The sequence below is a fragment of the Cucurbita moschata genome, unplaced genomic scaffold (genome assembly GCF_002738365.1).
Source record: "Cucurbita moschata cultivar Rifu unplaced genomic scaffold, Cmos_1.0 Cmo_Scf00020, whole genome shotgun sequence".
NCBI classification, from domain to species: domain Eukaryota; kingdom Viridiplantae; phylum Streptophyta; class Magnoliopsida; order Cucurbitales; family Cucurbitaceae; genus Cucurbita; species Cucurbita moschata.
In genome coordinates, this window is record NW_019268536.1 from 1,124,762 (window position 1) to 1,136,567 (window position 11,806).

The window sequence follows — 11,806 nt, forward strand, 5'->3', positions numbered from 1 at the left end:
ATTTCAATTACACAAGATTTTAAATAATTTTGAATAATTTCATAAATATAATAATAATATAGAAATTATTTGGGAGAATAAAGGTTTTTTTTTTTTTTTTTTTTTTAAGAAATTTCAAGTTTTTTATTTTTGTAATTTAGCTTAATTGTTCTTTCGCTCTCTTTTGGGTCTTCTCTCTCGGCTCTTCATTGCGTTCGATTTTTCTCTCTAGTTCAGTTTCTCTCCATTTCAATCTCTCTCAAGGTTTGTTCTCAATTTCTGCTTTTTGAACTTGGATGCCTTGTTTTCCATATCGTGTTTATTGTAGTTTTTGCCGCCTGTGGTAGTTTTTTACTCTACTCTAATTGCTTCTCCAAGATCGAGTGATTTAACGAGTTGTTTTTCTTTCTAAATTTATCTGAAAATTCATTCTGTTAGTTGTTTTATTTGAATTTTTGTTGATTTCATGGAGATGCGACTCTCTTAGCATAGCATGATTCTGCAATATCATTAAGATGGAGCTCACTGAATATGATGTACTCTTAGTTTGGCATTAATCGCATGCTAAGTTGTGGAAGTGAATGTTCTTATGGGGTATATATTCAAGAAGAAAATGAAATTTTATGGTTGAACTTCATTAGTGCCGTCCTTTGTTGCGGAAGGAACGAGGGGAACAAGGGAAAAAGTTGTGGGCATATATCTCTTATTTTAAAAAAAAAAAAAAAGTTGTGGAAGTGAATTTTGGGAGATATTTGCATTGCAACTTTGCCAAAGTAATGAAAATGTTAGATTATTCAAAATGTCCATGAACTTTGAGGTTAGTTTCTGTTAGACGAACATGACTCTCTACAATGGTACGATATTGTCCACTTTGAGCTAAGCTCTCATGGCTTTGCTTTGGACTTCCCCAAAAGGCCTCAAACCAATGGAGATATTATTCCTTGATTATAAACCCGTGATCATTCCTAAATTAGCCGATGTGGGACTTTCATCCAACAGTTTCAATTGTATTGTTATTGTTTAAAAGTTTCTCTTATGCCCCCGACCTTTAAAATTGATTCAAATATACCCATGACCAATTTTATCATTAAAACAAGTAATGGAAACTGATATGGTTGTTGAGTTATATATGGAGCAGTGGTGGGCATGATTTTTAAAAAATGAACAGAAAATGTGGCAAGTATCAGTAATGATACGAACACCCTAGTGAATTGGTCTAAGAACGCTTTGGCTATGCAGATCCCTAACAAACAAACACCAAAACCTACGAAACAATTCGTACCACTCAAAGATTTGGTCCAAAAATCTATCTATAAACGTTCTAGGACTAAAATACATTCCATAAAGTAAGAACAAGAAGAAAATAAGGAAAGTTGACTGGGTCAAAATGGTGTACATGTGGCAGGGCTGAGATGTGTTTGGCAGCTGGTGTTGGTATGCTTGAGGGTGCACATTGGGTATAGGTGCTGGTGAGGTAGGCAATCACTGGAGCTGGCATGTTTGTGGGGGCAGCAACTAGTATGTAAGCATTGGGCACAAGGCACAGGCATCAAAGGTTGCATGTAGGTGTCGTTAGTCATATACAAGCGAGTGCACTCATGGGTTGTCTTTGTTCCTTGATGGGTGGATGCACATGTAAGGTTGTGGATTCATCGATGTCTTGTGAGGTTAGCGTTGGCACTGAGAGATTATCAACAAGGTGATGCAAACTTGGTCGGCAACTTGTGAAGTTCTTTGGGTGTCGTGGGAAACCTCTATGGGGTTAGTAGTAAGCGTTGAAGCGCGCGACATGGTCGAGGCCTATTCTTAATGGTGTGTTAGCCATGACTTGACACCTCCTTGAGAGGTTATTTTGGTTTTGGCCTCTCCTCCATGCTTTAGCGTAGCTAGTCCCATTGGTTTAATGCTTGACATGAGCCCATCAGGTAACCGCTAAGCGATCATTGATGTGGGAAGGTTGGGTAAAAGAAAACAACATCATGACTTAAAAGTGATTGTCTAGTGGTGATTGCCTTGTTTTCCGCTATTCCACTTTTCAGCTAAAAAATTGTCATTTTTGTACTATGATCATTTTGAGTCATTTAACCTAATGATAATTATTTGTTTCCGTGGTTGGATTTCCATTTGTCTACTCGTGTCTTAACTTCTTTGTAATCCACTTGGTGATTATGTGTTCAACATTGCAATGTGCTGAAACTCTCATATTCTTGAACCTTATTAGAAACTTTGCAGTTCATGTCCTATAAGTATATAGTTTATATCTCCGATAACTTCGCAAGCAATTTTTCTTCAAAAAAGTGATGTAAGACTAATATTGTAGTATTTTAGTTTCTTTGTTTAGGTTCCTAAAATGTTACATCAAGCTCAAATTTCAAAAGAAGAACAGACACTTGCTATTCCATCAAGTAGCAACAATGATGACCACCACCTTGATGGTGGTGGTATTCAGGTTACTTGCTTCAGTGAAGCCATAAACGATGTCCCCATCCATTTTCAGATAATACGTCTCCCTAAGCAGGTTTTCCATGGCTTTTCCAACATTCCTTCGGATTTTTCCATTTGAGTTACATTTTCAGTACAACCCAATTTTTTGGAATCAGCGTGTTAAATATTCCAACGCTTAGTTTCTTGATGTTTGTTTCTGTCATATTTGTTTTGTTTTTATAATTTCATTTTAAATATGTAGATATATGCATGGATTGGTTGCAATTCTGCAAAATTTGGGAATTTGTATGCAGCTGCCCCCACACGGCCTGTAAGTTGTTCTTTAGTTTGGTACGAACGACATATAAGCGAAGCTCTTCCCCCCTTTTTAGAATTTTTCAAATCTTGCCATATACTTGTAAATCTTAGCTACTGAATCGAATTGGCTAATAATCCTGATCTCATAGTCATTGCTATTTTGCAACTGAATTTTTGCAGAACAATACGGTGAGCGTTACATCCTTACTTGGAGGTTCATCTGATAATACAGGATCTACCATGGCTCGTCGGTTAGGTAATACGTGAATCTAGTGTTGACGTCTGAATACTTAAGATGTCATGTCGTCTCTTAGTCGTTCTGATACATTTGTTTCTCTTTTCTTAGTGCTAAAGACCGGTCTAAATATCATGTTGGCTAGCAATATTCCAAAAAACAGCCCCATTATTGAGGTTTGATGACGCTCCTCTTCCTCCCTGTTTTTCTTATAGATGAATAATGCATGGGATGATTGGTCTATGAAAGAACTGTTGCCTTTGTTATCTACAAAGTGAAAAATATAGTTTTGTAAAGAAAAAACAATAATAAAGCTAAAACCGTGCTCGATAACGATTTCGTATTTAGTTTTTTGCTTTTGAAATTTACGTTGTTTTCTCTCGAAAAAACAAAAATTTTAAAACCACTTTTTTCACTTTTTAGAAAACTAAAAACTAAATAGGTTCATGCTTTCAAGTTTCAGATTCCTACTTAGCTGTTATGTTTGTTTCGATCATTTTAGGTAGCTGCTGAAAAGATGTTAGTGCAAAAACTGGTCTCTTTAGGGCTCATTAGGCCTAAATCAGAAGGGCCATCTACATAATAATTGGTACTCCTGTTTAATCTTCTTTGCAAGAACCAGTCGTGAAAGACGTCTAGGGTTCTAAGTTATTAAGTTTTCGACTTTGTAAGACTTTCGAGGAGGAGGACGTCCCCAAACATACCGAACCCTTACTATCAAGGTACTCGATGAGGCTCTCTTTTACTTCATCTTGGTTAGATATTGATCAAGAACATCATTCATGTTTCATGCTTCATGCTTCGTGCTTCGTGCTTCGTGTTTTGATTCGTTTTTATTGAGCTTCCTCGTTAATGTTCATAAACTATATACTTATCTTAACTTTATTGTTCTTGGGCTGAATTTGGAATGAAATTTGAATGATTATAGTATTTTATCAAGTTTATGTAACATAGAATTTCTCAACTATTTTACAAAATTTCATTCATTGGACTCATATGATTTATAAGGTAAATTCTCTTTTGACGTGTAAACTTCTTTAATAGCAAATAATAATAATGAAGTTGGTCAAACGTTAAATACCAACCAATATCTGTCACGTTGAATTTAAGGTAAGATAATTATTTTTTGATTTTCGAGAATAATATGAGAATGAAAATAACCTCTACACTACTTTATTAGGTAACATATACCAAATTAGGTCCATGTTTTAAATACCATTTATTTCAATAACTCTCATGTGGAATTTTGGGGTAAGATCGTTATATCATTTATGACCAATTATTTTTAGATCACGAGGTGAGAGGATTCAAATATTTACCTATCAAACTCGTGTCTTACCAAATTGTGAGATATAAAAAAATAAACGTCATTTAACTTTTTATTGGTAATAAAGTAAAAAGGGTAATTTCATTCCAAAAAGTTAATTTTATTTAAACTTAAGGATAAAAGTTAAAATGAAAAAAAAAAAGTTCTCGGGTTTTATACATTTGTTCAGAGTCTTCACAAATACTCACTTTCTCGTTTTTTTATATTAAATTTATATTATTTAATTTAAACTAATTACAATTAAATTATTTTTCATTTCTACTCAAATTAATTAGAAATTTATACATCATAATTATTTTAAATAAATTAATGGAAGCTTAACAAGGACTAAAAGTATAAAATCTAAAAAGTTTGGGGCCCTAATTGAAAAGTAAAAAAAAATATATTGTATTTGAAAATATTGAAAAAATAGGGACGAAAGTTAAATAATAGTAAAATGCAGGACTAAAAGAACAATTTCCGTAATTTAAAAGGTCCATTTTGGCAAAAAGAGAGAAGAAGACGAAAAAGAACCCTTAAAACAAGCGTCCCGTTCCGTGAAAAGGATTTGGAAGCATAACAGTGTGTGTATGGTGTTCTGTTCTGTATCTTCGAAATCCAGAAGCCATTAATGCACTTTTCACAGCGTACGGATCCGTCAGTTCTTCACACCAGACGCCATTAACGCTCTCTCTCTTTCTCTCTCACTCCTCTCTCCTTTCTGGTCTTCCATTTTTGTACTGAGACCCCTTTGATTTCTCGCAAATTTCCTCACTGCATCGCCTTCTTCTTTCTCACCGCCGAGTAGGGTTTACCGCTACTGTTGTGCGTTGTTCTTTCTTTAGATTTCTGCGTACGGTTCGATCCATTGGTTTTGGTGAGTTTATTTTTCTTACGCGCTTTTTCTTTCATCGCGTTTTGATGTGTGGTGCGTTTCTTGGCGTCCTGCGGTGTGCATTTGAATTTCTGTCACTTGTTTTTGCTGCATTCTTTCAGATCTACTCGAATTTGGGTTTTATTTGTGTTTCCCGCTTGAATCGCTTTTGTATCACGTATGAGTTATGGCCGAACTTTGGTTCTTGTTCATGATTCGTACTCATAGTCTTGGTTGATTGATGATTTTGGCAAATCGTGTTGCTTCCTAACTCTCAGTGCGTTTTCGATGGTTACAATCTAATGCATCTGGGGGTTTCTTGTTGGGAGAGAGAATTTGGTTATTCTTTTCTTTGACTACGGGCTTTCTTTTCAGATGCTGTCCTGCATGGATATACAGTACAGTAGACATTGAGCCTGTCGGTTTAACCCATAAACCCTATTGTATAGCCTAGATAGAAGATGCCTCTATCTTCAGATCATAGACAGAGGTGGTAAAGATAGTTTTACAGAAGAACTCGCCTGTCAGATCAGCCGGCGAAGGTTTTCATTCGCCAAAATGATCAACAGACCACTTGTGCTGACTTACTTGTATCTTTTCATCTACATTTTGCTATCATCTGGAGTTATTTTGTACAACAAGGTATTTCGACATCTTTTTTTCTTTACTGATTAGATTTAATTTTGTTCCAGTTTCCTCTATCTCGTTTCTGTTACTCTGGTACAAGTAGTAATCAGTAACTTAACAATTTCACCATCTGAATTTTAAGTGTACCATACTTTCTGCTTAGTTGTTGGCTTTCAGCCACTACTTAATTCTCATATGATGCTTATTTCTATTTTCTATTCTGATATTGCAGTGGGTGCTCTCCCCAAAATACTTCAATTTTCCTTTGCCTATTACACTTACAATGATTCATATGGGGTTTTCTGGTGCTGTTGCATTCTTTCTTGTCCGTGTGTTCAAGGTATGGTTTTACCTGAACTCAGTATATGAGTTTTAGGGACTTTATTCAATTCTCTGGTTGTTCTTTGTCAATTTGATTCCCTTGGTAAAGAGAAGGCTGTTAAATTGGGTTTTAGTAACTGGCACTTTTGTCTTCCTTAGAGGTAGCCTCTTTTTAGTATTTGCAGAATGAAGTATTAGGAAGTTCTACACAATTTTCAGTCTGTGCCGACTAGTAGTTGTTACCAGCAGGCAGCAATGCTTCAATATAAAGATATTGTGTGTTTTGGATAGCCCACTTCATCCTTTCCCTCGCTCATTTAATCTATTCTTTTCCAAATTTTGGTGGCTAGAGTAATTAATATTGATTCCCAATCCGCAGGTTGTATCTCCAGTCAAAATGACTTTTGAAGTGTAAGTGCTCTGAGAAATGAAAAACTGCAGTATAATTGATTTTTGCAGAATATTTTGTGTGCAATATTATCTGTTTTTAATGTGTAATCTTTTTCTTGTTGGACAGATATGCAACATGTGTCATCCCAATTAGCGCATTTTTTGCATCAAGTCTTTGGTAAGTAAAGTTGTAAAGCTAGTTCTCTTGTAATAGTTCTTGAAAGAGTTCTCATTTAGGAGAGATGGGTATTGTTTTTAGGTTTTGTAAATGAATTTTATCTGATACAATGGTTTCATGAATTATAATGTTCTAATTTAGATAGCTAATAATGTTGGAATTTTTTATTTATTATTTCTAGTTCAAGAAAACTTGTTCACTTGTATCACGATTAAGCATTTTCTTGTTTCTTTCATTAGATAAGCTAGCATAATTATAAGGTTTTATGCATATGTTACTTACTGGCATTAATATGTAAAGGTAGTAAAAAATGTATTGATTTCATACTGTTTGAGGTGTGCATTATGTGTCATGTTCACAATGGTTTCAGTATTACTAACTATTGATATTTCAGGTTTGGCAACACTGCCTACTTACACATATCTGTGGCCTTCATTCAGATGCTTAAGGCTTTAAGTATGGAGGCTTAACTTTATCTTTTTTCTTAATTCCAGAATGAGTCTCCTTATAAATGTAAAATAATTAGATTTAAATTTGATATTTCAGTGCCAGTAGCCACATTTTTAATGGCTGGTGTGTGTGGCACCGACAAGTTAAGGTGTGACGTTTTCTGCAACATGTTGCTGATCAGTGTTGGGGTTGTCATTTCCTCATATGGAGAGATCCATTTTAATGTAGTAGGTACGGTTTACCAGGTCACGGGTATCTTTGCAGAAGCTCTCAGGCTAGTCTTGACGCAGGTCCTTCTACAAAAGAAGGGCTTGACTCTAAATCCTATCACCAGCTTATATTACATTGCTCCATGCAGGTATCGTGTAGTTTGATGCTTCTTGAATGGATGTAGGTGTGTCATTGTTAATGGATTCTTAAGATTGTGGTGTGATCACAAGTAGTAATAATCTTTCATTGGAAAACAATATAAATGTGCAAAAGCTAGATTCTAATTTAATGCTGGTCAATTGATTTGGCTGCTCACTTTTTGTGTTTGATACATGCAGTTTTGTTTTCCTCTTTGTTCCTTGGTACTTGTTGGAGAAGCCAGAAATGCAAGTTACTCAAATTCAGTTTAACTTCTGGATCTTTTTTTCCAATGCACTGTGTGCCTTGGCATTGAACTTCTCTATTTTCTTAGTAATTGGAAGAACTGGAGCAGTTACTATTCGAGTTGCTGGTGTTCTCAAGGACTGGATACTAATAGCCCTCTCGACTGTTATATTTCCTGAATCTACAATAACTGCATTGAATATCACTGGCTATGCAATTGGTAATCCTTGTCAAATGGAGGAGTTTTCATATTATGTCTTACTAATTTAACGTGATCTTCAATTTACCAATCTTTCTCTCAATGCAGCATTGTGTGGCGTCCTCATGTATAATTACTTAAAGGTCAAGGATGTTCGTGCATCTCAATTGTCTTCTGAAAGCATTCCAGACAGAATCATAAAGGTTGGGGCTCTCAGATATTTATATCTTATGGCAGTTTTTATAATTTATATTTGTCCCTTCTCCACTTGATGCAATGTTCCATAGGTTTTATGTGGTACTAAAAGTGACAATCTTTTTAAGTGGGAAACGATTAAATAGAAATTATGTTAGGAGAGATGGGGAGGTAAGACATCAACCAGTGCGAAGAAATCTGATAATGCCTCGCACATCTTCCCAACTCCGAAGTATCAGAAAAATCCTATGATTTCTCCCCACCCAAAATTCCCAAGTTATAGCAACAATAGCTGGCTCCCACAAGATTCTGGCTCTTCATTTGAAGGGATATCCACATAAGAGCTGCTCCATATACAGTCAAGCATGTTCTGAAGTTTAGATTTTGAGGACATAAATGTACAACCTATAGAATAGATCCTGTTCAAGTAAGGTGTTTTTTCCCTTTTGGTACCAAGTACATTCAAATCGTTTAAAGCTTATGCCAATGACTGGGTGGTTTTAAGTGCAGGAAAAAAAGATGACTTTCAATATCCCAGTTTGTATTACTTAGCCACATAACAAAGGACAGTAGCTGTATAAGGATGGGTTCCTGGAATAAATATCTTTTGTATAAATTCCACCTAGAACAAGTGGACTTCAGAAAGATCTAACTTTCCTATGGGCTTTCTGTTTCCAGGTCCTTGAGAGCTGAGAGTTGAGGTTTCTTTTATCTTTGGCAAGCTTCTCTAGAAAGATCTTTCATGTCAACGTCCTTGGTTCTTACGTTGGTTGTGTGGTTGAACATTATTATCTCGGTCAAATCTAGTATATATTTTTTAAAAATTATTTTTATGAAATCTAGACATACAAACCAACCTTTAAGCATCGATTTAGGCTCTAGTGACCAATGGGAGGGTTCCATATTTCCATACCATTGTGTCTGTTTTTGTTGCTATAAGTTAGTAGCAGAAGGTGAGAGTTTTACTAGGCGTTTAAAATCTGTAGGAACCCGGAGAACATTACTGTTACAGGTGCTGGAACGAGTATCATACATTTGGGATGATTCTTGTTATTTTCTTGCCACCATAGTGTTGTCTTCATCGATAATATAATTCCTTCTGGAGCTTTAGAAATTATGAACTAAACCCTTACCTGCTGCTTGGTTCAGTTCATGATTTAAATGGAATGAGATGTATTAAGATTGAAATTCCCAAAGTATTGATGGAAAAGAAACAAATCCCCGAGTGTTAGATGGATTGTATTTTTTTTAGTTTTGGGTGAGAATGTATTTGTTTTACGACTTGTTTATGGGAATCCTTCATCATTCTGAATTTTTTGGGTTTATTTGATAGAAAACTGTTTCTTATAGGAAACAAATCATCCTATATTCATAAGAAGAGAGAGAAGAGCACAGTCTAAAGAACACAATCGAAGGGTTAACTACAAAAGTCCTCCAATCTAAATTTTGAACTAATGGAGCTGGATACAAACATTACCTCAATGACATCTCATATTTTGAACTTGAAAATTGATTGAGCTATATCATGCTAAATTTAGGGCTTGCTGCAAGTTTTCATTATATCATACGTTGTAGTGTTCCGGCAACTTTGCTTTACGGTTATAAATTGGTATTGGGTTAACCTGGTGATACTTGTAATGATGACTTACTGCAGTGGCACTGATAAAGATCTAACGTTCTTGTCCCTTTTTTGTTTCCTTTTGTACCCTTTTGATGGAGAAGATTCCGGGTAGTATTATATTTTCTGTTTCCTATCTATATAAAACAATGTAGTAGACTGTACTTCCATTTCCCTCTCAAGGCTCAAAAATCTCGAAGTCCTTGTTGAGGGTGATGATCTTGGGGATCGGTGTGGGAAACGAGCGTTGAGGAGTGTAACTTTACATGCTTTCCCTTTTTGTCTACTGTGTAATTCCTATCAGCAGGTTGTTGTCTTAACCAGTCCTCCAATATTCTTCTGACTGGAACTTTGATTGATGCCTAGTACAGGACTGGAAGTTAGAGAAGAAGTCGTCCGATATATTCACGCCAGATAGCAACAATGGCAATGGTGGAAATGGTTCGTCCGACATGAATATCGATGAAGAGGCACCATTGCTTGCATCATCAAGGTTGTCGCATATTGGTCGCACGCAGGTTGGTAACCACAATCAGTAGTGATATATAAATATGGATATGAATATGAATATGAATCCCTAGGAAGAAGGAAAAAAGAAAGATGAGAAATAGAAAATATGGAATGCAAGTTGTTTTGATATGATATGATATGAGATGAGATGAGGCGAGGCGTTTTGTGAGGTTTAGAAGGCAACAATTATGAATCAAATTGATTTTGTGGCATAGAGAGATATTGGGGATTGGGAGTGGTGGGAGTGGTGGGAGCCTTGTTGTTGCTATTGGCTTATTATAACAATGGGCTCTTCATTTAGAACAATTCTTTTAGCCAAAGTCAGTCATGTAATTGTATTCTTTGGATGACATGACACAGACGACCTTTGTTTTGGAGCACCAAGTACACAACTTTGCAGTCTTTTGATCCTTTTTCTTGTAGCTTTTTAAATCTTCTTATAGATTGGAACTTGGCTAACAGGAAAAGGAAAGCATGATCATATGAAGAAAAAATGGTGCATGTGAACTCGAGGTAGATAGCAAAATCGAGAAACATAATATCCTCTCGATTAAAAAAACACTTTAATTTTGTTTCGAGATATGAACTCGAGGTTGAATGTGAGGAGATTCAACATTTCATGGTATAAAGGCAGCAAAGAAAGATGCGACTCGAGATTCATAGCTCGAAAAGAAACAACATTTATCCTTCAATATTCATTTTGAAGCACTTTCACACATGAATTTAAGAAACTTCAAAGAATTTGATTATTTGGGTATTGAAGTTTCTTAAATTCACGGTGTGAAAGTGCTTTAAAATGAAATGTTGAATGGTATTCAAGAAGCGGGGAAAAAAAATATGATAAATGAGAAATTAGTGAATCGTACGTTAGGTATAAGAGAATGATGATCTATAAAATGCACATAACTGGTTTCGTTCATATGCTAACTATCGGTTATAACTTTTTAGTGTTTTTTTTTAAAGAGGTTGAGGGTATGCTATTTTTAAAGCATTATACTACTGGTAAAGTTATTTTTAAAATTTAATGAAAATTTAAAAAATTTAAGAATATAAATAAAACTTTTAAAAGTTTAATAGTATTTTTAAAATAGAGGGTTAGCTATTTTTATTTAAAATATTAAATAGTTTTAAAGGGTAATAATGAATTTTTTTAAAATTTAAGACAAAATAAAAAAGTATGAATATTTTTATTTATTTAACTAATTTTTAATTATAAAATTATTGATGGGTGTTCTATGAAATTATATTTGTAATATTTAATTTCAAATATGTTAGAGATGGGGAAACAGAACCTATTATTCAATCGTTTTTATTTTATTTTATAATAATTACCTTTTGGGTTACGAAAATGGGAAATTAATAAATAAACAAAATAATAATAAAGAAAAAAAAAAGAACGTGAAATTATCGAATAATTCCACACCCCATCCCTCCACCCCAAAATATGTCTATTGCGTGTCGTAACCTTATCCACCGCTCCCACGTGGCCCCTTATCTACTGACACGTGTACCTTCTTTAATAAAGTTATTTTCAAAAACTTCTTTTCCTAAAAAAAAAAAAAAAAAAAAAAAAAAAAAAAAAAAAAAA

At 34.7% G+C, this 11,806-nt stretch overlaps 2 protein-coding genes across 5 annotated transcripts; both read left to right on the forward strand.

Annotated features, from left to right (window-relative positions):
- Positions 1-126: 126 nt before the first annotated feature.
- LOC111457557 (proteasome assembly chaperone 4) lies at positions 127-3,902 on the forward strand. Of its 4 annotated transcripts, none has more exons than XM_023099832.1 (7): positions 127-243; positions 2,308-2,497; positions 2,666-2,734; positions 2,902-2,977; positions 3,068-3,132; positions 3,459-3,539; positions 3,601-3,902. In XM_023099832.1, exons 2-6 carry the CDS (start codon positions 2,330-2,332, stop codon positions 3,537-3,539), a joined length of 459 nt encoding a protein of 152 aa, XP_022955600.1. In that variant the 5' UTR covers positions 127-243; positions 2,308-2,329; the 3' UTR covers positions 3,601-3,902. The 4 variants fall into 4 exon arrangements, with proteins under 4 accessions (XP_022955600.1, XP_022955597.1, XP_022955602.1 ...); XM_023099833.1 differs by adding an exon at positions 1,385-1,501 and having other exon boundaries at positions 147-243; positions 3,459-3,902; XM_023099829.1 differs by having other exon boundaries at positions 3,459-3,902.
- Positions 3,903-4,812: 910 nt separating this feature from the next.
- LOC111457938 (probable sugar phosphate/phosphate translocator At3g17430) lies at positions 4,813-10,628 on the forward strand. Its single transcript, XM_023100395.1, has 10 exons — positions 4,813-5,139; positions 5,512-5,778; positions 5,996-6,103; positions 6,464-6,495; positions 6,602-6,652; positions 7,047-7,108; positions 7,199-7,460; positions 7,651-7,916; positions 8,004-8,098; positions 10,080-10,628. The coding sequence occupies exons 2-10, from the start codon at positions 5,695-5,697 to the stop codon at positions 10,245-10,247; spliced, it is 1,128 nt and encodes a 375-aa protein (XP_022956163.1). The 5' UTR covers positions 4,813-5,139; positions 5,512-5,694; the 3' UTR covers positions 10,248-10,628.
- Positions 10,629-11,806: the final 1,178 nt, after the last annotated feature.

What these genes read in the sequence shown, in the direction of transcription:
- LOC111457557 (XM_023099829.1), top strand. Translation starts at nt 2,330, where the DNA reads ATGTTACATCAAGCTCAAATTTCAAAAGAAGAACAGACACTTGCTATT. An exon ending in CAGCTGCCCCCACACGGCCT is followed by an intron (nt 2,735 to 2,901) that starts GTAAGTTGTTCT and finishes GAATTTTTGCAG; the next exon opens with AACAATACGGTGAGCGTTAC. An exon ending in TACCATGGCTCGTCGGTTAG is followed by an intron (nt 2,978 to 3,067) that starts GTAATACGTGAA and finishes CTCTTTTCTTAG; the next exon opens with TGCTAAAGACCGGTCTAAAT.
- LOC111457938 (XM_023100395.1), top strand. Translation starts at nt 5,695, where the DNA reads ATGATCAACAGACCACTTGTGCTGACTTACTTGTATCTTTTCATCTAC. An exon ending in GAGTTATTTTGTACAACAAG is followed by an intron (nt 5,779 to 5,995) that starts GTATTTCGACAT and finishes CTGATATTGCAG; the next exon opens with TGGGTGCTCTCCCCAAAATA. An exon ending in TCAGATGCTTAAGGCTTTAA is followed by an intron (nt 7,109 to 7,198) that starts GTATGGAGGCTT and finishes TTGATATTTCAG; the next exon opens with TGCCAGTAGCCACATTTTTA.